Source organism: Tasmannia lanceolata, unplaced genomic scaffold, assembly GCF_043159265.1.
Source record: "Tasmannia lanceolata isolate RefF3 unplaced genomic scaffold, GAP_Taslan_0.1 ptg000002l, whole genome shotgun sequence".
In the NCBI taxonomy this organism is placed as follows: Eukaryota; Viridiplantae; Streptophyta; class Magnoliopsida; order Canellales; family Winteraceae; genus Tasmannia; species Tasmannia lanceolata.
The window spans coordinates 34,329,244-34,356,939 of NW_027518679.1; the positions used below are offsets into that span (position 1 = coordinate 34,329,244).

The 27,696-nt window shown below is 39.2% G+C and overlaps 1 protein-coding gene across 1 annotated transcript; it reads left to right on the forward strand.

The window, feature by feature from the left end:
* The first annotated feature begins 978 nt into the window (after positions 1-978).
* On the forward strand, positions 979-27,488 carry LOC143870838 (oxysterol-binding protein-related protein 3C-like). The gene is made up of 10 exons (XM_077376630.1): positions 979-1,280; positions 4,548-4,635; positions 11,828-11,944; positions 12,038-12,110; positions 12,226-12,344; positions 12,987-13,108; positions 20,951-21,127; positions 21,255-21,399; positions 25,721-25,899; positions 27,060-27,488. The coding sequence occupies exons 1-10, from the start codon at positions 1,183-1,185 to the stop codon at positions 27,304-27,306; spliced, it is 1,365 nt and encodes a 454-aa protein (XP_077232745.1). The 5' UTR covers positions 979-1,182; the 3' UTR covers positions 27,307-27,488.
* Positions 27,489-27,696: the final 208 nt, after the last annotated feature.

Here is a 27,696-nt window from a genome sequence, read left to right on the forward strand (position 1 = left end):
TTGGAAATCCAAGGATTTGATCTCGTTCCAAATCTCAACTGCAAAAGTCAGAAATCCAAATCTAAATCTTGTGGGTATCCTTTGAATACCTCATGTTTTTGTATTTGTATTTGGATTTGGATTTGAGTTTTGGATACAAAATACATCAATCATCCTCATGCTCATGATGTTTGAGATAGATAGAGGGAGGGACATGTCTGGATGCTGCAGTAGCAAGGTCGAGGAGCACCAAGAGTGAAGGTACTGGCCACAAATATTGATTTCCAAATAATGTCTTGCAAAACAGAATTGAAAATCGGATTTTTTTTTCACCGTTGTCAGGTTAAGAAATCTAAGGATTTGATCTAGTTCCAAATCTAAATTGCAAATGTGGGAAATCTAAATCTAAATCTAAATCTTGTGGGTATCTAAACGTGGCCTAACTTCACTAGTTATTCTCATTTTTCACTTGCAAATTGTTGTGCCAATTTTGCAAAATTACATCGCCAATGATGAAAACACTGAAACTAAAGCTTTTTTTTGACCAAATGACCACAATCCCCTTGTCCAATTTATATTGATGAAACCTGCTAATATTGGCACGACAATGTTTGGATAATTGCACTAACTCACCTTGTCCAGTTACCGAACGGTTAGGATCTTCTAATCATTGTGATAAGTTATACCCGACCAAGTGGGCCCCACAAGAGAGTCACTACCCAAGTCCGACAAGCTTACTTTCCGCCTGGCCTTTCAACAGAAACGAAGATCAACACGTCAACACCATTCCAAAAGGACGGCGTTACATTGACCATATATATTCAGAGCGATTATTTTTTCGCTCCCTCTGTAGGATAAATCGCACCTCTTGTAATGTGACTTGACGTCAAAAAGCGTTAAAATCTCCCCCCAATTCACGTTAAGAGGGATGCGTATTATCCAAACTCAAGGGTATATCAGTCTTTTTACAAACTCGGGTAGAAAAATCTCCAACCTTGGAACAACAAACACGCCAAAGAGGGTTCCACCTTCTCAACTCTCTATTCAATTATTTCCCAATCTCTTTCCTGATTTTTATTTATTTTTTCAATCAAAACGATCGATTGCTTTAAGATTTCAGTCTTTTCTGAAATCTCATCTTCCTAAAATCAAAGAGTTACAGATTATTGATTCTTTGAGAGGAGAATAATTTAGGGTTTTAACATGGAATCGAATGATCAGAAACAAAGTGGGGGACTTTTCTCCTCGATTGCATCTAGTTTTTCAAATTTTAGCATCGCAATGAACAAATCTGTAAACGGGTATAATTCAATTTTTCTCTTCTCTATTCTTTTACTTTTTTTGTTGTTGTTCTTCACTATATGATTGTAGCTTTATGTTTTCTTAGTTATAATGGGTACTGATATTGGGACTTCCATGTTTTAATAATTGCACAAACTCAGCTTGTCTTTCCTTTGCTACTTGGCTTCTAAGAGCTTTTTGGGAACTGTAATGACCTTTGACAGTTGTTTAAATAATAACATACAAGACTGATTTACTGCAATTATCAAAATATGATAGTGCCAATATCAGTAGAATCTATAATTTTTGTGTCTATATAATTATTGTGATTGGAAAACTTGTTTTCTTAGTATTGATTTGGGTAGTTAAAAGCATGATCTGTGTGATTTAGTTCATGATAAATTCTTAAATGTGTGATTTAGTTAAAAGCATGATCTGTTATTATTTTATAATGGGTGCTGATATTGCCACTACCATGTTTTAATAATTGCACAAACTCAGCTTGTCTTTTGTTTGGTACATATCTTCTAAGAGCTTTTTGGGAACTGTAATGACCTTTGACAGTTGTTTAAATAATAACATACAAGACTGATTTACTGCAATTATCAAAATATGATAGTGCCATTACCAGCAGAATTTATAGTTTTTGTCTATATAATTATTGTGATTGGAAAATCATGCTTGTGTGATTCATTTCCCACCCTATATAGTATTGCTTCAGATCGTAATGCCAAGATATCGGACTACTTAATTCGAAATACTGAGACAAACGGGTTTTTCTGGGATATTCGGATGAGAAGAAATCTTAAGGAGAATGAGATCGAAAGCTTCTCGAGTCTTCTAGACTCGCTGAATTCTATTTACCTGTCTGCTTATGTGAAGGATGCCTGGATCTGGATCCCGAATTCTGAAGGTGTTTTTTCTGTGAAATCATTTTTTGAGAAATTGGACGAGGATACTTCCCATCATAATCGCTGGTGGAATTGTTGGAGATCATACATTCCACCTCGTGTTGCAGCTTTTGCATGGGCAGTATCACATCGCTGTATTAACACTTGCGACAGATTACAGGCATAGAATGTCCATCTTGCCAGCTGGTGCATCTTGTGTCAAAAGAATGTGGAGACCCTGGACCATGTGCTATTATTATGCCCATTCTCTTCATCTGTGCGGATGGAGATAATGAGATTCTGTGGAATGTCTTGGGCAACATTGAATAGCATATCAGAAACTTTGAAGAGTTGGGGAGGCGCATTCAAGGGATGTATAGGAGAATCGTTATGGTATTCTATACCCTACGCCGTGATTTGGTTCATCTGGTTGGAACGGAACAATAGAATCTTTAATGGTAAATCTAGGGCAGCTCCTGATATCTCCCTCACCATTAAGATTGCCATTATTCAGTGGGCGAAATGCAAAGGGGTTCTCCCTTATTCGGTTGATCAGACCTTACGGAAACCTCAAATTGTTTTCCGTGAAAGAAAAGTGTCAAAAACTATTGGCCCACGGTGGATCGCACCTCCTGACGGATTTTATAAGTTAAATTTTGATGGAAGCTCATTGGGAAATCCAGGCCCGGGTGGAATCGGGGGCGCGCTCCGTGACGCAAATGGGGTAGTCATCATGACTTACTCAGGGCCGGTTGGGTTGTGTGATGCAAATGAGGCTGAGGCAAAATCATTACTCTTCGGGCTGAGATGGTATAAGTCTCACAATATGGGCCCTCTGATGGTAGAAGGGGACTCCACAAATGTTATTGCGTGGACTGGGGGCAGACGTGCTGGGCCATGGAGACTAGCAAGCACTGTGGAAGAGATTAGAGACCTTGTTCGAGATATCCGCCCATCATTAACGCATAGGAGACGAACAACAAATTCAATGGCGGACGTCTTAGCAAAGGCGGGTGCAATCCGATCAGACACGGAAATATCTTTTAACAATATCACGGGGATTACATAAGATTATAGTCTCCCTTTTTTTGTACAGTCACAGGGACAGCTTGTCTCGTGTGTCATTTTGTAAATTTTTACAGATGAAATGAAATAGTTACCTTCTCAAAAAAAAAATGTGTTGATTTTTTTTGTCAAATTTTGTTTTTGTTTGGAGATTGTTTCACCTCCTATACTAAGTGCGTCGCCCACAAATTAGCCTTTCGCCTTTTTTTGAAGGGTTGAGAGTAATTCCACTAAAAAACATATTATTTTTACTCTAAGCCCTTCACAAAAAAGTGAAAGGCTGATTTATGGGGGACTCATTTTATTGTGACTTAGGTTCCTTGAATTTTAGTTTTCATTCTGGAGCTTACCTTGTTTATGCTTGATTTTTCTCATAAAGTATAATGCTTTGCTTTGGCAAAGCTAAGTAATTTGCGTTTTTTCTCCTGAGTATGTTGTATCTGGATTCTGGAGTTTATTTTTTGGAATGGAGAGATTTGGGTTGAATTGGGTTTTGTTTCAATTGAATTTGTGTAGAAAATATGGATTTTAGACCATGCATGCAGAAAAAGTTTATTCGGGTTGGGTGTTGAAAGTGTCCAATTTTAGTGGATAAAAGGTGGGCGCAGGGAGGAAAACCCACAAATTTTTAGTCTCTTAAATTTGCTACACCTTGAGTTTTTTTAAATACATATCTTTCATCCAATATTGGTGATTCAAATATAAATCATATAAAGAGGACATGCTACTTCTTGCCATTTCAAAAAAAAGAGAGAGAGGACATGGTACTAAATCTATAAGGTTTCAAAGTGAACTTATCAACTCACTCCCACAGTGTCATCCTACTGGGAAGAGTAGTTCCCCCCCCCCCCAGCAACACTATGGAATAAATTATACATTGTTGGGTTTGAGTAATTTAAGATGACATAATGTTTAGCAATGAACATAAGGATTTTGCTCATCAGAACATGGTGATATTGAAAATTTGAAACACTCCATTTTATTATGTGATTGATTATGGTCCAGCTGTATTGTCCCATTAACTTGCATTATTAAGTTCCTATCGCGATATATATCCTTTTAAACTTTTCTCTTCTTGTGATCCTTTTCTTAAAAAAAATTTAGTTTAATATTATAAAAATATGGTATAAAAAATGCAATATTATGAATTGTTTTTTATATACCAAAATATTTCGATTGAAAGGACACTTTTCAGCCGAATTTGGTACCATGGATCAATGTACTTCATATTATGGCGCAATCTCCATATATCATTGTTAGGGTTTTTTAACCAAACTAGTCTTATGCGTTGTATAATATGGTCTGTAATTCCTTTCTACTTTTCCCCTTCAGGTTGCTTGGTTACGAAGGTTTAGAAGTTATAAACCCAGAAGGAGGCTCTGCGGAGGAGGAAGCTCAGAGAGGACAATGGAAGCAAGAGGTTCCCCTTCCACCCGTCTTTTTTTTTCTTTACCAGTCCATCTAACTCATGTTTTCTCTTCTATTTAGTGAAACTTTTCACAGTTCAATCAATATGTTCTTTTTTATTTAGCTTTTTCTCGGGGCTGGGTGCATAAATCTATTAGGTTTATATGAGGAGTTAAGCTAGGAAGACAAGGGTCAATAACCTTCATTGTTAAATGGGTTACCAATTCTAGAGGTGCAATCTGTGTTTGGTGGTCAGCTCCATTAATCTTGCGGGTCACCACTATTTAGTGTCTTGCCTTTAGTCCCATTGTAAGCAGACAATTCTACATGATTGAAACATGTGATCGTAGGAACTTAAGTCACACCTTTTCAATTAGGTGATCATCAAAAGATTAGGATCATCTGATCGTGGTAAACTTCAAGGAAATGCACCACACCGGCGATGGCTCACCAGAGCAACAAGCTGATCAATCAACTGTGTATGATTGGAACTTGGTTTTACCATTACAGTAGTACAACTATGTCTTGGTATCACTATTTTTAAATAAAAACTACTCTTTATAGATGGGCTTGCTTGCACCAAGCCTTGGAACCTTAACCTCTAATGTTTGAATTTTAAACACTCCTGACTCCCCAACATCATAGCAAAGGGAATGATTGGCTTTAATAAAAACTATGAATGTTTTTTTATACTTCTCTTATTATATTTACCTTTGAAAACAGTGTTCTATAATCTCCGATTCACCACAATTTGACCTCTCTTCGGTTTTATATGTGCCGATATTATTTAATATACCACACACTATTTAATAAACCACATAATCCTGCCCTAACTGCTCACATATTAATGAAGAAACTTACCTAATACATCTATAAATCCAAGTTAACTTCAAATCACAATTTAACTATACATTCAGAATGTATAATCTGTCTAGGTTAAATGTGTCGAATATTGATCAGCCTTTAGTTAGATTAATGTGCATGAAGATGCAAATTCCCAACCCTTTAATCTCCCTTCACCCCTTTTTAGGTTGGCAGGTTATCTAAAACTTGCCATGGAAAATTTGGCAGTCTAAAAGGATTGGGATAATGGAAATTTGGTGAAAGAAACAAAGAAACCTATCTAGTAAAACAAAGAAATTGAAACTGAGTTGAACTTCTAGTAAAATTCCTCATTGATGAATGATTAAACACATGGTATGTACAGGCGGCACCATAAGAATCCTAAGGAGGTTCTTTTGCCCATTTTTTTAAGCTTTTGCTGGCGCAACTAAAGTACTGAACCATTCTCAATTTGTTGGAGAAATTTCGGGCTGTAATCCCCTGTTACAAGGTGTTTCTCGTCTTAAAATTATATTGCAAAGGATTTATGAATCCGCTAGTGCTAGCGCCTATGGAAGAAGGTTGCTGTGAAGAGTGGTGAGGGGGACGACTTTGGTCATTCTGGCGGTTTCTTGAAAAAGTCGCAAAAATTTCATTTATTTGCAATTTTTATGTAAAAAATATATTTTTCATAAGGAATCACTGAACAGTCTCCTGTGAATGGCAATTGTTTTCTGAAATGGGTTTCCTGCATCATTTTTCACTCTTTTCTCATCCCAGACTTGTGCTTTCTGTACTCTTCCCCATTTCTATTTGTTAGATTGGATAAGGTAGAGAAGAAGAAGAAGAGTGAGGGAGAAGGTGATGAGTCTCTACTAGGGAGCTCCTCATGTAATATGATTTATGTATATATAGGAGCCCAAATGGGTTACATAGGATTACATATGTAAAGACACCAATACGCTCAACACTACACTTAATGACCAAAATACTCTTCAACACTATTTTACCGGCATACAACCGTGGCTTGGATCTCTACATTAGTCTTGAAGTGCACAGGGTAGAGTTGTACAGACCATTTTTGGCAACAGATATGGTCTGGATTCCTACAAGAGACTTTAATCCTAAGGAGCCATTTGGATACGCGGATTTTAGAATCTTGGATTTCCTCAAAATCGTTGGTGGGAGACAAGAGAAGAAGCAGACCAGCTGTCGTTTCAGATTTCTCGCCCTTCTTTCCGTCCGCAAGAGAGTAGGAAGTCATCCCATGTTCCCAGGTTTTAAAAATCTCAGGATGGGGGAGAGATTTCTAAAACCTGGATTTATTACTTAAAATCCAAGATTCTAAAGTGAAACGAAACAGACGGTCTGCTTCTTCTCGTCTCCCATTCAAGATTTTGTGGAAATCCAAGATTCTAAAATTCGCGTATCCAAACGGCCCTTAAAAGGTAGTTTCTACATACAGTATCATCTTTTGGGAGCTGCTAGGAAGACATGCCCGTGTCAGGGATGTTTTAGACACCCCATTTTGTCAAGGTCGTGTTAATGATAGGTTGTCGGCAGGACGTTTCCTATGCTGAGTCCCAGACCTTCTCTGATCTTTCTCTCTCTAGTTTTCAGAGTGAAAATATTTCATTAAAACGAATTTTTGTTCTAAAGTTAAACCAAAGCCCGTCTTTGCACTTCACCCACCTTGTACAGTATCATCAAAATGCATGTTTGACACGGCACTAAACCAAAAATTATCTTTTGGAACAAAGAAATTGCTTTTCAGAAACTAATAATCTCTCTCGGAAATCGAGAATCACTCTCGGGAACCGAGAATCGATTCTGGGAACCAAAAAACCTACTTTTTAATATTAAAAAGCCCTCCCCTGCGATTTTGGAAATCGCAACCTACGATTTCTTGAATTTTCCCTAATAGGTGTTCTGGTTTTCATTTCAAAATAGATCAGAATCAGTTCAAATTCAGATCAAAATCAAATCAGATCATCTAGGTTTTAATTTTTGGCTTTAACTTTTCTTAGAAGATAGTTTCTTGTTCCCTTTTCAAAAGAGGGAGAGAAATACCAGAGGAACTTCCTGAATTTCCCTAGAAATTGGTACCTAATTTCTCCCCAAATTTCTTATAAACACCAGGCGTGGCACTCTGCCAAAATTTTGAGGATTCAGAGCGACACTACTCTACTACAAGTTCGAGGACGCACTCCACCGAAATCCCGAAGGCAATACTGTACCTTTGCTAGGTATATTTAACAACTTTTCGTATTTCATTTGCAAAACTCGTGAATGGGTGGTTACAGAGTTTGAGGATCCTCTGGCCCCAAACCCTTAGGGGCCGTTTGGATACGTGGATTTTTGAATCCAGGTTTTTTAGTTTGAAAACAGTGTAAAAGATGGTTCATGATCAAGCTGTTGCATGCTGTCCTGGCAGCGTTTCTTGGATTTTAAGTAAGAAAATAAGGTTTTAGAAACCTCTCCCCCATCATGAGATTTCTAAAGCCTAGTTTTCTTACTTAAAATCCAAGAAACGCTGCCAGGACATCATGCAACAGCCAGATCATGAACCCTCTTTTACACTGTTTTCAAACTAAAAACCTGGATTCTAAAATCCACGTATCTAAACGGCCTCTTAGCGTATATCCCCTCCTTTTCCCTTTCTTTATTAATATGGAGGCTATTTCCTTAAGTCCGGTTATTTGTACGCAACAAACAATATGATTAATGATGGATCATTCTCCTCGGCATTTGTAAGCGACAACGGGGAAATATGGGCCTCGACCCCCCCCCCCCCCCGATGTCTGTAATCCGCAGGTAAGTCTATTTCAATCATTTTAGCATTGTTGTTTATAAACATACTAGATTAAGGATTCCCCCTTACGTTATTAAATAAAAAACTCCACTTTATCCTTTGTAAAGACTGTTCGTTAATTCTCACTCATCACCTACGATAATCAGCTAGTTTGAAACTGCCTCCGCTTCTAGGTGCTCGCTTGACTTGTTCAAAGAGGGCTTACGCCTAAGAAGTATCCGCTTCTAGGTGCTCACTTGACTTGTTTAAAGAGGGCTTACGCCTAAGAAGTAGATCAAGGGGTAATCTCAATCTTGTGAGCATTATCGTTTGTCGAAGATTGAATTAAAAAGGGCCCTTTACCTTTCTTTATGTATTCCATAAACCACCAAAAGACCTAAATTCCTTATTATTTTCACCATTTCCTTCTGTTTGAAACCCAATTGGAGAGCAGGCTTAATCGTGAAAGGTTTAAAACTAATTTCTGCTAAGTTTTCCCAAAACTACCAAGCCAAGTCAAGAGACCTACCCAGGCATGAGGGGTACCTAATACCTTCCCCGACTATAACCATATCCCTTACCTAGATTTCTGTCCAGACCATGCCTAAAAACAGAGTTAATTGCGGGTTCTAGGCCCTGACCTAGATAGGAACTTTGGTCACTACTCTTCTCATGAAATTCGGATCTTGATCCCTAGTTCATCAAAAGAGTAGACACAGGTCCTAGGCCCTAACCTAGGTGGCGACTCTAAGAATATCTTTTATGTGGAATTCGAATCTTTATCCCAAGTTCACAGGAAACACAGACATTTACAAACACCTCCTGACCAAAGGAAATAAAAAGGGACAACCAAAACAGCACAGCTAGCACCAACGCACACGCCCGAGTTTGGGGAGGCGAGCGGAGGCGATACGACGACGCGCCTGGCCCCTGCGGCCGTCTGAGATCCACAGATGCCCATAACAACACTCCTTATTGCACTACATGTCAAATCATTTATTAATAATTACTTTTCCATGACAAGAATACCCTTGTCTTTCCCACAAATTGACACCATACGCTACTTTGGTACACGTGACAATATTAGGGGGGATGTTTGGGACGATCTTGATACTAGTGTGTCGTTATATCATTTTCCTAATTTCCTTGTCTTTTTAGATATATGTATTATGTAATTAGCACACTAGTGAAGTCTTATATACTTGAGGTCAAATTTGCAGTGAACTAGAAGAAAAGGCATCAGCAATCCCTAAATCTTATTATTTTAGGTCAAACATAATTTGCACTAGAAGGTCTTCTATAACTTTTAAGCACACTAGAATGTCAGCGAACAATGTGGCAGACAGACTGCCCAGGGACGGTGTGGGGAAACAGAGATTGGAGATGTCTGATTTCCTACACCCCTGATCATTATTTTCTCTTCCTTTGTATCTTCTTTGTTTCTTGCTTTGTAATTTCTTTGTACTTCGGTTGACCATCTTGGTTTTCCCTTTTCTTTTGAATGAATCTGCTACCATTCAAAAAAAAAGAAAAAGAAAAGAAACTCCTACTTTTTTCCCTAAATCCTAAATTATCCCTTACGGTGAATTCATATCCAAAGCTTACAACGCTCTACAACTATATGAGGAAATGGTTTGTGTGAAGCTGCACAGATAGCTTATCTGTGCATGGCTGCCACAAACCATGGGGGGGCAGGGGGCACATTTTTGGAGGGATCTAAAGCATTCATTTGGAAGGCCCTTCCATGGATAGGGTGTGTACCAAAAATCAGCCCTATAGGATCATCCTAACCCTGCCATTTGTGGAGGGAAAAAATGGGCAGAAACAGTGTCTGTCCATTTTCCCCTCCAACTTTGATTGGGTTAGGATGATCCTATAGGGTTGATTTTTAGTACACACCCTATCCATGGAAGGGCCTTCCAAATGAATGCTTTGGATCCCTCCAAAAATGTGCCCCCCCCCAATGGTTTGTGGCAGCCATGCACAGATAAGCTATCTGTGCAGCTGCACACAAACCATTTCTGCTGTCCTATGCCAATCTCTTTCTACTAAATTGAGAAATAAAAATATTTTTTATGATATTCGTTGTTTTTTTTATTCCCTTTCTACTCTCCTTGGCCAATCTCTTGCTGCTAAATTGAGAAATTTGTTGAATCCTCTCGTGGAACTCTCTGTTCCTCTTGCTAAATTGTTCTGGCAGCTCGAGGCGTGCAACCTGCAAAACATACCCAAAAATCATTTTTCTCATTAGTTGCTCTCTCTCCTTTCACGGGCAAATTCTCCGAAATCGCTCCCAGATCCTTTTCATCTGCAACTAACCTGCCCTTTCTTCTCTTGTATCCTTCATTGAGGCCGTCTTCCATGAAGGCAACCTCCAGAGCTAGTCAATAATCCTCTTTCTACTCTCCTTGGCCAATCTCTTGCTGCTAAATTGAGAAATTTGTTGAATCCTCTCGTGGAACTCTCTGTTCCTCCTGCTAAATTGTTCTGGCAGCTCGAGGCATGCAACCTGCAAAACATACCCAAAAATCATTTTCTCATTAGTTGCTCTCTCTCCTTTCACGGGCAAATTCTCCGAAATCGCTCCCAGATCCTTTTCATCTGCAACTAACCTGCCCTTTCTTCTCTTGTATCCTTCCTCAAGGCCGTCTTCCATGAAGGCAACCTCCAGAGCTAGTCAAGAATCCTCTGAAAGCTACTGATTTTACTGCAATAGGATCTACCAGATCATAGCTTGCATTTTCCTCGCAACTTGGAAAAGTTTTCATAAAATATACTGCATTTTCTGCTAATAGCTGTTTGAACTGTCTATTGGACTCCACATTATCTTAATGCATTTATTCTACAATATTCATTCCTTTAATCATCATTTTCTGCGATGAAAATGATGGAGAAGAGTCACATACTAACTGAAATTGGGAGGACCATCTCACGACAAATTCTCACTAAAATTCAAAATTCATCCTCTCATGTGCCACTAAAAGGTAGCAGCCGCATCCAAATCCTTATGAATACCCATCATTGCAAAACCCTTTAACCAGTGCATTGCATCTAATCATGGATTGAGTAAGTTGTGAGGGTTCTGCAAAGATGCAAATTGTTCATTACAAGAAGGGAGTGGAGCAAGAGGGGCAAAACAGAAGATGATGAGTAGACTTAGATTAAGTGGGTGGTGGGCAGAAAAGAAATTGAAAACAGGAAAAAAGGAAAAGGATTTTTTGGGGTTAAAAAGAAAAATCAGGGTTTTGTGGAAGAATATGATTCCTGTCAGGGGAGGTTTTGTAATAAGAGGGAGAGTTTGGGTGTTATTCTTATTTTCCCTATTACTCTGGGCTTGGCGCTTGTCAATCTTTTTCCATTTTAGTTAATTTAAATAGAAATAGTGTTTCACTTTTACTGTGAAGATTTTTTTCCTTTTGGCATTAAGATCTTCTTTTGTTAATGTTTTATTCAGCACTCGAAACTCACTTTCCTTTTACTTCTTAATCATTGCATTTTTTGTACATCATTTGGCTGTAATTCTTTTTTTCGCCATTACTTTGGATCTCTTGTTTTCCCTATTACTTTGTTTGAATCTCTTATTTTCTTGCAGGATCGAGATAGTTATTGGAAGATGATGCACAAGTATATAGGGTCCGATATTACGTCGATGGTGACACTTCCAGTCTTCATTTTTGAGCCAATGACAATGATTCAGAAAGTGGCAGAGGTTAGTATTATTTCTACTTTTAAACAAAATGTTATATGTTTGCGTATTATGATTAATGCGATTATTGCATTAATTGTATGATGCTTATCACAGATAATGGAGTATTGCCACTTATTAGATCTGGCAGATGAATGTGAGGATCCTTACATGCGGCTGGTCTATGCTTGTGAGTGTTTCTCGTCTATTATCTGATTTTGATGAGCGATATGCATTTCTTATCATATGAAATGGGATTCTTTTCTTTCTATTATTATTATTATTATTATTATTATTGGTTACAGCATCATGGGCAATATCCGTTTACTGTGCTTATCAACGAACCTGGAAGCCCTTCAATCCCATCCTTGGGGAGACTTATGAAATGGTTAATCATGATGGTATTACATTCATCTCAGAGCAGGTGAATTTTTGGGAACCATTTACTAGTTTTTATTTCCTTTTCTTGTCTTTGTGGCTGCTAGCATTTTCACATGCATTTCGCTGCTAAAAAAAGAAAAAGACAAATATTTTCTTTTTATTAGATGAATGCTTCTGTAGGGCTCGGCCTCATTGTAATACAATAAGGCACTCCTATTATCTAGTGGGCTGCACATTTAGTTGATCTGGACGGTCCATCTGATACAGCTATGGGGAATCTCCAATTGCCCAAAAGTCACACACTAATCGGACAATCTCAATACCAAATAATATGTATTTTTAGTTGTTGAATGTGGACTGTTGCCTAGACATAGTTTTGATGTCAATGTTCAACGACGAAAAAATACATTTAATTGGATACTAGGATTGTTCGATTGCTGTGATTTTTGAGGCACTGGAGATCTAACATAGGGCCTATCAGATGGATGGCCTAGATAAACCAAAGGTGGGGTCCACTGTGTAACATTACTGTGAGGTAATGCCTTACCTAAGTATTCCTCCCTTTTTTATCTCTGCATGTTAAACCTCCCCATCATTATTTGTTGTGGTTGCCTTTTCTGATAATCAATTGTAAGTGCCGCTTGGTAGTGCTCTGTTCCCATGTATATTGCCTCTTTCATTTCAGGTAAGTCACCACCCTCCAATGAGTGCTGGGCATGCTGAAAATGAGCATTTTATTTATGACGTGACATCGAAGTTAAAGACAAAATTCTTGGGAAATTCAGTTGATGTCTATCCTGTTGGAAGGTGAGGTTTAACTGTTCATGGCTACATCTTCATACTTGCATTGGTTTTCATTTCCTTCCATTTTATGGAACTACACATCAAAATGGTTTATGAAAAACGTTTTAAAATGTTAAATTTTTTTAAAAAATAATACCAACATTAAAAGAGATCTAGAAAAATCTAGAGCAACATGGAAACACACATTCTACGAGACCTGCCATCAATCACTATCAAGTTATTGTCCTCATAGAATATAAGCCTCAGTTATGAATACCATTTTGGTCGGTGTTTTTTTTTTTTTTGTTTATTGGAATAGAAGTGCCAATGTTTTGTTATTCGCGGTGTATGATGATCCTTGTTAAGCATCCATGGTTGAAAGGTTAAAGTGCCCAACTCATAATTGGCAAATTCGTAGGATCAATTCCTACTGGATGCACGCCAATGGGAATGTTCAATAAGTCTATTGGAATTGACATTGATATATTGGCTTCTTTCTTTTTTTAATATTTCTTATTTCTTATTTCTTATTTTTTATTTTATAATTATTTAAAAAAATAAGAATACAATTTAATACTTAAATTTTTTTACCATAGTCATGAAATTGGCTCTTGATGGGCCTAATTAATATAAAATTTAGTGCAAAATTAATTGAATGAGCTTTAGGTTAAATTGGAAAATGAAAAGTATAGCGAAGGAAAACCTAGACCATGCAAGTAAAACCTAAAATATGGTACCCCTTTCGAACCTACCACTTCGAAGAAGGCAAAGTCTACTCCCTTTGGTTTAGAATGTGTTGGAAGGAGATGTTGCACGAAAAATTGGAGAAAAAACCTGTTGGAGTCGGTCCCTCTCATTTGGGGGTGCCGATGCCGACACTTTTTTTGTGGTAATGAATGTGTGTGATGTGTATGTAATAAATGTGTGTGTGTAATAATGAGAAGATATGGACATTTGTGGTCTTAGTTATTGCAAGACATTTTTGTTGAAAAATGTCTTGGACGGTGCATTTGGCGGCCGAATTCGGCGCCGAATTTCAGTACGGCGCTTGCACGCGCAAGCCGCTTGTGCACGTATAAATAGATAGCAGAGGCTGAGTCGGAAACACAGAAACGACTAACAATAACGGGAGAGAGAAAAGGTACGAGAGAGACATAGCTAACAAAAGATATGTGTAATCCGGCGAAACCCGAGAGAAAATAGTGAGCCAATGTGTGAGGAGAGTATTAGCTACTCATAGCCATTGAAGGCATGGTATTTGTGTGCACTCAGCAAGAGATCCACCCTGCAGGTGATGTTGTAACCCATTATTTACTATTGTGGAAGTTTTCAAGTAGACTACGGTCTCGTGGTTTTTCCCTTCACCCTGGAGGGTTTTCCACGTAAAAATTTCTGGTGTCATTTGTCAATTTATTTTTTTCTCTTCCATATTTTTATCTCATTTAATCTTCACAGCTTCAATTCGAGAAAACCTTTATCTGGGCCTAAAATTCCGCAATAGTAACCTTTTTCCCAACAAAGTGCTATAAGAGCCTTGGTTGCTTTAGATTATTTTTCTGTACAGAATTAAATGGAGGAGAGCTCAGACAACATGAGTAAATTGACCGCATTTAATTATGCGATCTAGAGGCCAAAGATGGAGGATCTTTTGTACATTAGAGATCTGTGGAAGCCTATTACAATCGAAAAACCGATAACCTCGACCGACGGAAACTCGACAACGTCGACAGACGGCAAACCGACAACCATGCCGATGGAGATTGGACAGTACTCAATCGGAAGTGTGCCGCTCACATCCGACAGTGGATCGACAAAAGCATTTTCCAAAATTTTGCCAATGAATACGATGCTTATGTTCTTTGGCAAAAAATGGAAAAAATGTACTAAAGGACAACTGCTTAGAATAAAGCAAATCTGATGGCAGACTTGTAAATCTGAAGTACAAGGACGGGAGTAGTGTCTTGGAATGCATGAGCGAGTTCTAAGGCATGATGGATCAACTCAATTCTATGAAAATGACAGTAGAAGACGAGTTGCAGGCATTGCTTTTATTAAGCTCTTTGCCTAAAAGCTGGGACACACTAGTTGTGTCGGTCAGCAACTCAGCTCCCAATGGAAAGCTCACCAGGGAAATGGTAAAAGATAGAATGCTAAATGAAGAATCCCGGTGAAAAGACGAGGGATATAATCCTGAGTCAAAAGCACTTGTCACTCATAGACAAGAAAAGCAAAACCAGCACGGTAGCAGCAAAAGTCGAAATCCTCGCAACCAAAACCAACAAAGAGGACGGTCACAGTCCAATTTCAGATGAAACAAGAGGTGCCATCACTGTGGCAAATCGGGACACTTCATAAAAGAATGCAGAAAGCTAAAGGCAGAGCAATCCAAAAATAATGAAGAAGATAACGGAACAAATGACATCATAACAGTCGCGAATGGAGTTGTCATTGCTCGAGATGATGACTGTGTCAGTCTTGCATGGCAGGATTCCACCTAGGTAGTTGCACAGGTGCTTCCTTCAACATCACTGCACGGAAGGATTTCTTCACATCCTATATAAGCGGCGACTTCGGTCTTGTAAAGATGAGAAATGAAGGTGCATCTAAAATTGTCGGCATCGGCAATATTTGTTTGGAAACCAAAGGGATGCAAGCTACTTTTGAAGGGCGTGAGGCATGTTCCAGACGTCCGCCTCAATCTAATCTCTGCCGGAGAGCTCGACGACGAAGGCTATAGTAATTACTTTGGTGAAGAGCTATTGCCGGGAATGAAAGGAACACCCTTGCATACTTGTTTATCTCTGCAGATGTCACATTCTTTGATGATAGACCTTTTCATTCTGATCCTCCACCCTTATCGGCAGACATACCCACTCCGTTGTTGCCTGTTCTGGTTAGCCCTCCTCTACTAGCACCTGTCCCAACTCCAGATGTTCCCATAAGACCCATAGGAGTTAGTAGTGAATCTGCGCCACTGACATATCTTCGAAGACCTAGGCAAGTTGTTTACCCTACCACCGAGGCTTCTCAACCAGGTGATCCTTCTCCATAGTCGGACGACCCTCATTTAGGTAATTCCGATTCTCATTGCGACCAAGGTTTTAAATTTCGGTTCCAGTACCTATTTTGGACCCCACCGAAATCCGAAATTTTGGGCCGAAATTTGATAAAATTTAAAAAAGAATATTTAATTCATTTAGAAATTTTGGCCGAAATTTGGTAACATTTTTTTTTTTTTTTAAATTACATCTTCTCGAAATTTCGGACCAAAATTCCGGATTACGCCAAATTTCGGTTTCGGCCGAAATTTAAAACCATGATTGCGACTTGTACTAGATCTCGTACTTCTGCTCACCCCATTTCATTGTTTGTTTCTTATGAGCATCTTTCACCAAAGTTTCGCCCGTTTGTTTCAAGCTTGTCGTCGGTTACTCTACCTAAGTCGGTTGTAGATGCTCTTAGTCATCCTGGATGGCGCGCAGTCTTGGACGCTGAAATGGCTGCACTTCACTCCAATCAAACGTGGCACTTGGTTCCTCTTCCATCTGAAGCTAGGACGGTTGGATGTCGTTGGGTATTTGCTATAAAGTATTTTCCAGATGGAACAATTGAACGCCTAAAGGCCCACCTTGTTGCAAAGGGGTATACACAGACTTTTGGTGTCAATTATCAGGAGACATTTCCCCCAATGGCAAAGATCCCTTCTGTTTGTATCCTTATCTCTCTCGCAATTAATCGCGATTGGCCTCTATATCAGCTCGATGTTAAAAATGCCTTCTTACACGGTGATTTATCTGAGGAGGTTTATATGGAGCAACTTCTTGGGTATGTTGCTCAGGAGGAGATGTGCTACTCAATATGCTGTCTTCGTAAAGCCCTTTATGGTCTGAAGCAATCACCTCGAGCGTGGTTTGGAAGGTTTAGCGCTGTTGTCTTACGTTTTGGGATGAAACAATGCGCTGTTGATCATTCGGTCTTCAGTCACAAGTCCACTGCTGGGCATATCCTTCTGATAGTGTATGTTGATGATATTGTAATCACATGAGATGATAGTGGTATTTAGAGATTGAGGTCATTTCTTCAAAAAGAATTCTCTACTAAAGATTTGGGTCTTTTAAGGTATTTTCTCGGTATTGAGGTAACATATTCTCGTTATGGTCTTTCCTTGTCACGGAGGAAATTTGTGTTGGACATTTTAGAAGAAACAGGTTCAATGGGAGTGAAACTTGAAGCTACTCTTATAGACTAGAACGTTAAACTTCTTCTAGATCAAGGGAAGTTGGTGAATGATCCTGGTAGGTACAAAAGACTAGTTGGCAAACTGATATATTTAACTGTTACTCGCCCAGACATATCGTTTGCAGTTGGTATGATTAGTCGCTTTATGAGCTCTCCACGCACTAGATTATCAGGTATTTGAAGGGTACACCAGGGAAAGGTTTGTGTTTCAAAAAACATGATCATGAGAAAGTAGAAGGATTCAGTGATGCAGACTGGGCAGGATCACCTGTAGGCAGGAGGTCAACAACTGGATATTGCACATTTGTAGGAGAAAATTTGGTGTCATGGAGAAGCAAAAAGCAAGACGTTGTCTCCAAGTCAAGTGCAGAGGCGGAATATCGCGCTATGTCTTACACGAGTGGTGAACTGATCTGGATTTGCTCGTTCTTATCAGAGATTGGGTTCTCATCAATGTCCCCAGCACAGTTATACTGTGATAATAAGTCTGCAATCCATATTGCGACAAATCCTGTGTTCCATGAACGCACCAAACATATTGAAGTAGATTGTTACTTCATACGTAATCAGATTCAGAAAGGTGAAATTCGCATTGTTTTTACTCGATCTACAGACCAGCTCACAGATATGTTTACCAAACCGTTGGGATCAGCAAAACTGAAAGATTCTTGTAACAAGCTTGGAATGTATGATATATACATTCCAGCTTGAGGGGGAGTGTTGAATAAATACACATGTGTAAGGGCATGTTACATATATAACATACTATATATATTAGTCGTGCGTGAGGAAGAGAACAAATTTTTCTCTCCCACACGCACGCCTATTCTCTCTCTCGACTGGTTCTCTCTCTCACCCTCTATCTCTTTTGTATCTCTCTCCCTTCCCACCAAAGTTAATATACCTTGTAACTTTACAAGTTACTCACCATCTAGAGAGGCTAATCTTCTAGATCTGGTACATACTGATGTTTGCACTATTCAAAGTAGAACACTCGGAGGCGCTCTCTACTTTGTAACTTTTATTGACGACCATTCTAGGAAGTTGTGGACGTTTGCCTTGAAAACTAAAGATCAAGTGCTAGAAGTTTTCAGGCAGTTTCATGTGAAGGTTGAAAGAGAAACTGGCAGATGATTGAAGTCTGTGCGTGCGTGCAGACAATGGCGGTGAGTACCGAGGACCATTCGAAGAGTATTGCAAAAACTTCGGGATCAGACTGGAAAGTCAGGACTGAAGACACCCCAACACAAAGGTATTGCGGAGAGGAGTTGAGCAAGTCCTTTGCCATGAAGGACTTGGGACCGACGAAGCAGATTCTTGGGATGAGGATATATCGAGAGAGACAGAACCACAAAATCTAGCTATCTCAAGAACAGTATGTTGAAAAAGTTCTTGAAAGGTTTAACATGAGCAAAGCTAAAACCAGTTTGTTCTCCATTTGCAAGCCACTTTAAGCTCAGTGTGAAACAGTGTCCTTCAAGTGAGACGGAAAAATAAAAAATGGATAAAATGCCTTATGCATCGGCAGTCGGCAGTTTAATGTATGCCATGGCATGCATAAGACCTGATATTGCTCATGCAGTTGGAGTTGTCAGCATGTTCCTCTCAAATCCTGGTAAGGAACATTGGGCAAGAGTCAAATGGATACTATGTATCTTAGAGGTACATCCAGCACTTAGTTATGTTTCGGTGATGGTAAAACCTGTATTAGAAAGTTTTACAAATGCAGATATGGCTGGTGATGTGGATACGGGAAAGTCCACTTTAGGGTACCTATTAACCGTTGCAGGGGGAGCTGTATCGTGGCAATCCCGATTACAAAAGTGTGTTGCCTTATCCACCACAGAAGCAGAATACATTGCTATAACAAACGCATGTAAGGAAGTTCTGTCAATGAAGAAGTTCCTACAAGAATTGGGCCAGAAGTAAGAGAAGTATGTCCTATACTGTGACAGTCAGAGTGCAATCCATCTCAGCAAAAATTCAACGTTCCACTCCAGATCTAAACACATCGATGTGAGGTATCACTGGATACATGATGTGTTAAAGATAAGCTATTACAGCTTGAGAAAATCCACACCGATAATAATGGCTCTAATATGATGACAAAGACCCTACCTAGAGAAGAGCTGTAAGCTTGCAGAAAAGAAGTGGGCTTGACGGCCTCCCCAAATAGGTCGTGAGGGTGAGATTTGTTGGAGTGGGTCCCTCCCATTTAGGAGTGCCGACACCTTTTTGTGGTAATGAATGTGTGAGTGTGAGTGTGTATGTGTAATAATGAGAAGATGTGGACATTTGCGGTCTTAGTTATCGCAAGACATTTTTGTTGAAAAATGTCTTGGACGGTGCATTCGGCGGCCGAATTCGGCGCCAAATTTCAGTACGGCGCTTGCACGCGAAAGCCGCCTTTGCACCTATAAATAGATAGCAGAGGCTGAGGCAGAACCACAGAAACTACTAACAACAACGGGAGAGATATAAAGTACGAGAGAGACACAGCTAACAAAAGAACTGTGTAATCCAGCGAAACCCGAGAGAAAATAGTGAGCCGGGGTGTGAGGGGAGTATTAGCTACTCATAGCCATACATTGAAGGCACGGTATTTGTGTGCACTCAGCAAGAGATCCACCCTGCAGGTAATGTTGTAGCCCATTATTTACTATAGTGGAACTTTTCATGTGGACTACGGTCCAGTTGTTTTTCCCTTCACCCCGCAAGGTTTTCCACGTAAAAATTTCTGGTGTCATTTGTCAATTTATTTTTTTCGCTTCCATATTTTGATCTCATTTAATATTCACAGCTTCGATTCGGAAAAACTTTATCTAGGCCTAAAATTCCGCAATCGTAACTTTTTTCCCAAAAAGACCTTCTCTTGAAACTTTGGGTAGAACTTGGGAAAGAAAGTTTTAAAAAAGTGAAGAAATGAGAGCATTTGGGGTGTTTTCACTTTTAACCCTCCCATCTAGGAGGGTATAAAGACATCACATGCCATTCAAACAACGGCAAAATGATCACTAGATAAGGCTAAATTGGGAAAATAATTTTTTTCCATAAAAAGGCGAATTTAAAAAATTTCTATATTTTTCGATCATTATTTTTTCTAGAAAAGGGCTTTTCGATTCCGTTTCACCATAAAATGATGAAACGGAATCGAATCTTGGCTTGAATGTTCCGTTTTGTTTCTTTGTATGATTCTACGAAATGGTACGGGTAGTTTCGCCCATTCCGGACATAATGGAATGGAATTTTTAACTAAGATATTAGCTTAGTGGCATCCATAAACTCCACATGAAGAACCCCCTTTTTAATATTCAGAAAATAACCACATTAAGAATAGGGAATTAGATTTATTACCTCCTGTTTGATCGGGGAATAAATATATCAGTAGTGGCATCTGTCTTTTTTTTAACATGGCTGGAAAATGTAGAAATCAAAACTGAGCTCAACATTCCAGAATAGACTGGGATGACTGGGATGCCTGGCACAGAACACGTAATTTTGTTACAATGTTCTTTTCTAGTTGCTTACTGGATTGAATGCTATGTTCCAATAATTCCGATACATTCCATTTACTAAACATGTCCTTTAAATAAAGTCCTTTATGCTATTGTTTTCTCTTTTATGCAGGACACGCGTGACCCTTAAGAAAGATGGCGTAGTCTTAGACTTGGTGCCCCCTCCCACAAAAGTAAACAACCTTATATTTGGAAGGATGTGGGTTGATTCACCAGGGGAGATGGTCATGACAAACATGACTACTGGGGAGAGAACTGTGCTATATTTTCAGCCATGTGGTTGGCTAGGGTATGTTCCCTTATATCACTCATCGGTTTCCCAGGAATATAAGTTCCTTTTTCTTTGTTTTTCCTTATTATTACACCTTATGTAGTGTGTGCCCCGTTCTCTTATCATAATTTTTCATTGAATACAGGGCTGGTCGTTATGAAGTGGATGGATATGTATATAATGCAGCAGAGGAACCTAAAATATTGATGACTGGGAAATGGAATAAGTCAATGAGTTATCAGCCGTGTGACTTGGAAGGGGAGCCCCTTTCAGGCACCGAACTGAAAGAGGTAAATTTCATAGAACATTGGTCCTCTTTAATTTTTATTTTTTTGAACATGGTAAATTTCATAGAACTTCATTATACATGGTCAAACATATTCTGTACACTTACCTTCTTATGCACCTAGTATTGGAATATAGGGATTTTTTTCTTGGAATGGTATTTGACTATTGGGATTTTGATAGAGACCTCTTTTATTACTTTCTAAATCAGAGGTAACTAAGTAGCTTTACATTGGTGATTACTCTAGATGAATTGGGCCGTGAGATTGGTAGCTTATACTATCTTGATTCGGGATTTGCTGGTGTTTACTTCTGTTGATACTCATCAGTGGCACTGTCGATTGGGCCACCCTCCTGCCGAGAAGCTTCGCAAATTTTCTTTTATTACTAGTTCTGTTGAGTCGTTTACTTGTGAGTTTTGTGAGTTGGGAAAGCATCATCGAGTGTTTTTTTCTTAGCGTGGTAGTCGTCGCTCATCACGACCTTTTGAACTTATTCATTCAGACATATGTGGTCCTTCACGTACAGTCTCTTTATCTTGTTTTCGATATTTTGTTATATTGTGAATAATTTCTCGCATGCTACATGGTTGTTTCTACTGAAAGATCGTTCTGAAATTTTTACTTCATTTTGTACCTTTTACTTTGAAATTGCTAATCAATTTAAATGTTCTATTTCTTGCTTACGTACTGATTATGCCAAAGAATATTCCTCTAAATGTAATGGTTTTCATCAATTTCTTGATTCTCGTGGAATTATCCATCAGTCTTCATGTGCTTATACTTCGCAGCAGAATGGTGTCGCTGAGCTGAAGATACGATATTTATTGGATATGACTCACACTCTCATGTTTTAGATGTGAGTACCTAAGTTTTATTGGGGTGATGCAGCACTCCCGGCTTGCTTCTTAGGAAATCGTCTCCCCTCTTCTGTTTTGTCTGTCCAGACATCGTTTTCTGCCCTCTACCCATTAGGTGATCCCTTTCCCTAACTTCCTTGTTTCTTTGGGTGTACCTTTTTTGTTCACAAATTAGCTCATGTACTGGATCCTAGGGTTGAGAAATGTATCTTTTTGGTTTTCTCTCTTACTAAAAAAGGTTACAAGTGTTATAGTCCTCGATTGCGGAAAAATTTTGTTTTTGACGATGTCACTTTCTTCGAGGATACTCCCTATTCTTCAAATCCCCCTAAAGCTCCAGTTGACATGCCCAATCTGCTCCTTTCGCTATCGCCTACTCCTCTAGAGACTACTTGGGAAAATACTCCATTGCCGACTCCTATAGAGATTACAGCAGGGCCTACTACCTCTGAGCTGAATGTCTGCACACGTGGATCACGTCAGGTAGTTCTTCCCACTGCCAGGCCATCCTCTCAGCTCACTGATCTTCTTCCTCAATCGGATGATTCTCCATCAGGTACTTCTGTCTCTAATTCTCCCATTTTTTCTCGCATTCTCTCTCGTACAACTGCACATCCTATTTCACAGTTTGTTTCCTATGATGAGCATCTTTCACCCTTGTTCCGTTCTTTTGTCTCTAGTGTGTCTACTTTTTCTTTGCTTAAGACAGTTTCAGAGGCTCTAGCTCATCCTAGTTGGCGGGCTGCCATGGAGGACGAGATGGATGCTCTCCATTCTAATAAAACGTGGCAACTTGTTCCTCTTCCCTCTAGAGCACAGGTTGTTGGGTGTCATTCGGTCTTTACTATTAAGTACCTTCCAGATGGGACGGTTGAACGTCTCAAAGCGCGTCTTGGGGCCAAAGGTTATATTCAGACCTTTGGGGTGGATTATCAGGAGACGTTTTCACCTGTGGCCAAGATACCTTATGTTCAAGTTTTGATCTCTATTGCTGTTAATTGTGGTTGGCCATTATATTAGTTGGATGTGAAGAATTCTCTTCATGGCGATCTCATTGAGGAGGCATATATGGAGCAACCTCCTGGGTATGCTAGGGGGAGATGTGCTCCGCTGTTTGTTGCCTTAGGAAAGCAATTTATGGCCTGAAACAATCTCCAACGACCTGGTTTGGAAGGTTCAGTGATACAATCCTACGCTTTGGCATGAAGCAATGCGCTATTGATCACTCTGTTTTCAGCTACCGGTCCACTGCTGGGTATATCTTCTTGATCGAATACGTAGATGATATTGTGATCACGGGGAATGACAAAGATGGTATACAGAGATTAAAGACTTTCCTACAATGAGAGTTTTCTACAAAAGACTTGGGGTCTTCTCAGATACTTCATTTGAATCGAGGTAACTCATTATCGTTATGGTCTCTCTTTGTCACAGAGAAAGTACTCTTTGGATATTCTAGATGAGACATGTTCCATGGGGGTAGAACCAGCATCTACACCTATGGATCCTAATGTGAAGCTCTTTTCAGATCAAGGAGACCTGTTGGATGATCCAGGTCGATATAGATGGTTGGTTGGAAAATTGATTTATTTGACAGTTACCCGTCATGATATCTCATTCTTTGTAGGGGTAGCCAGTCAGTTTATGAGTTCTCATCGCATATCCCATTGGGCAACAGTGATTCAAATTGTTAGATACTTGAAGGGTACACTAAGAAAATGCTTATGTTTTAAGAAAAATGACCATGAGATAGTAGAAGGGTTCACTGATGCAGACGAGGCGGGGTCTCCAACAGATAGGAGGTCCATAACAGATTACTGTCCTTTGTTGGAGGTAATATGGTGTCTTGGTGATAAGAAGCAAGACATTGTGTCTAAGTCAAGTGTTGAAGCTGAATACAGGGCTATGTCATATACGAGTGGAGAGCTGATTTGGTTGCGGACTATTCTATCAGAAATTGTTTTTCCACCTTCAGATCCAGCACGATTGTATTGTGACAACAAATCTGCCATTCATATCACTCAACCCGGTCTTCCATGAATGAACTAAACACATTAAGTGGATTGCCACTTCAATCGTCAGAGAATTTAAAGAGGAGAAATATATACTATGTTTACTCGATCAGCATACCAGCTTGCAGATGTATTCACTAAACCATTAGGGCCTGCTAAGTTAAATGATGCTTGTAGCAAGCTAGGAATGTAGGATATATACATTCGAGCTTGAGGGGGAGTGTTAAATGTATTCACGCCCATTAAGGGAAATCTTGTCATTTTGTATTTTTTTTTTGAAAGGCGACATAAATTTTGAAAGGCGACATAATAAAAGGGCATTCGGGACCAGTAGTCCCAGCCTACTGTTACAACATAATATCGGGCTCGGGCATACCCATGACCCAACCACGCCTCATCCAGGTACAAAATATTACAAAACCAAAACCAAATTCCCTTGATCCGTTCTCCTAATTGGAAGTTGATTACATAAACGTTCGTACGTCCATTACTTCTCGTTGAGCTCCTTCCTTAGCCAATGTGTCAGCCACCTCATTCGTTGACCTCCTCCGATGCTCAATCTTTGGATCAAGCATTCTCATCAGTCAGATCAAGTATTTCCGCCATTGCATCCTGTAATCTCCTGGGTCCCTCAAAACCACCCGATGCCCAGCACACTGCATTGGTCGAATCACCTTTGATAATCATTTTGTATTATATCTTTATATATAAGTGAAATGTGTGTGGAGGGTGCCACTTTTTGCCTCTCCATTCACGCCTCTGTCTCTCTATCTCTCTTCTCTCTTCTCTCTTCTCTCTTCTCTCTTCCCCTCTCATCTCATCTCATCTCATCTCATCTCATCTCATCTTCACTTCTTCAATTCACTCGACCATGTAGATATATAACACCTAGCATTGTTTGGTTGCCATTTACTCTGGCTGTGAAATCTCCAAATGTAAGCCATTTTTTTTACCGTTTGAATTTCCTCTCAAATCAAGAGAAAAAGGAAAGTAAATAAAAGGGAATAACTTCTTTTTCTTTATTTTATTATAATCACCATCTAAAGACTTCCTAGGATTTCTTTTGGATATCATTTTTCATTCGAGTAGTTCTATATTAGAATGACATTTTCTTCTTCTGTAGCTTTCTTTTCTTAGTTGTAATCATCTTGAGAGTAATTCGATTTAACCTTGGCGAATTTTGAGTATGACTGCTGGATGGGTTCATCCTCTCCAATTAAATGAAGCTAAGCTTATTTTCACCCAATTTTCACTTATTTAGGTTGTGTCTCATCCCTAATCTGTTCTACCTCCCAGTCTGGATTATGCAGCTGAATTTAACACCTTCGAATATAGGAGATGTGTGGGATGCTACTGTATGAAAACACCCATAAGATTTGTTACTAGTGTAGGAGCTATTACAAGTTGTAACCATTCATGATATGTTCTCATTGGCTATTCTTATATATATCCTAGGTTTGGAGCGCTGCTGGTACATCAGAAAGTGACAAATTTCAATACACTCATTTTGCACATAAGATAAACAGCTTTGACACAGCACCCAAGAAGTTATTAGCCACTGATTCTCGTTTGCGCCCTGATCGGTTTGCTCTTGAGAATGGTGATCTATCCAAAGCTGGTGCCGAAAAGAGCAGGTATTATATTTCTTGAGGTCTTGCTATAAATTCCAGTATTTTCGAGTTAGGCCATTCTCACTCCGAACACTATCCAGACAGTTTGAGTTACTAGCTAGTGAAATTTAATTATGATTAGCCACCCATTTTGAAAATGAAGTCCCGCAACTTAAGAAGTGAATCAAAATTTTTAGATTTTTGGATTGCAGTTCTTTTTTATACGAAACCTGGGATTGAACCCACATCCTCGAGGTTGGGTCACAGGGAAACCTGCCAATTGATATAGGCTCAACCCCAATTGGAGTGTGCTCTGTCATGACCAGGATGTCTTGGATTTGAGACCAGCTTACCCAGAAAGAAAGGGAAAAGCCACCACATTTCCATGATATTCCAACTGAAAGTTTATGAATTTTTTCAATTAGAAGGTGAAAACAAATAAAAGCTATTTGTTTCAGCAATTATTGTTTTGCGTGCGTGTGCTAATCGAATCCCAATTGCTTTCGCTGTCGAAGTATAAATGATTAAAACAACTTAACAGTTTACGCTTTTGGAGTAACTGTTTGTTTCACATGGTATCAGAGCTATTGCCTCACGGCAAGTCGTGAGTTCAAGAACCAACAACTCCTTGATATTAAGGGCACGTTTGGCTTCCAGGAATTTGTTTCCATGACAGATTCATAGATTCCATGGGTTAAGTTGCTAAAAATCAGTAAAGGAAACCTAGGAATGGATCTCTCTCATGATGAGATGGGGACTAAAAATCAGGAAACAAAAATCTCTGCTCAAAATCTGGTCAACCTTTTCCCCATTTTAGCTGCATCTCATCAGTCATCACGACAGATGCCCCATTTATGGATTTCCTTTTCTGATTTTTAGCATCTTAACCCTCATCCCCACTATGAGACTGCCGATTTATCATGGAAACAAATTCCTGGTGGCCAGACATGGCCTAAAACTGCATGTGTTAGGCCAAGCAAAAGAGGGGTCACATGTGCCTTGTCTACGGCCAACCAAAAAAAGGGGCCACACGCGAGGAGTGTTTAAGTATAAATGATTAAATAACATAACTCGACAGCTTAAGCTTTTGGAGTAACTGGTTGTTTCACATTCACCTTCTCAATTCTTCTGCCGATGTTTATGAATTAATCTCTGTTTTTGATATAATCATTATGTGATTTCAGTTTGGAGGAGAGACAGAGAGCTGAAAGGAGAAACAGAGAGGAAAAGGCCCAACAATTTACCCCAAGATGGTTTAGTGTTTCTGGTGAAGTTACACCAACACCTTGGGGTGATTTGGAAGTGTACGAATACAATGGTAAATATGATGAGCATCGAGCAGCGATCGATGGCTCAGATTGCATCGAAGAGGCAGACGTCAAATCCATCGAGTTTAATCCATGGCAGTTTGGTAATGTGTCTGCAGAATGAGGTATTTTTGTTTATATCCTTACTCTTCTTTTCTCTTTTAAAAATGCAGTTGGGTAGTTTGTATTTTCTTTTCTTTTGGTTGCAGCAACAGCAAACTTAGTGTGATATGCAGAAATTATTTGGTTATTTCAATGTATATATGACATCTGATTTCATATATATGAGTTAATTATTCTTAGGAAGTCTTTTTTGGGGACCCACCCAAAACAAAGATGGACAAATGCCTCTGTCTACCGATATTTTTTTTTCAATATACATTTTCTAACATCATTATTTTTTTCTTCTAGGGTATCTATGGCTACAGTTAAATATTAATTTTTCATTTTAAGAATTTTTCTAGAGGCCGATTCACGTACATCGTGATGCAGCACAAAACGCTTCGTGGCCATG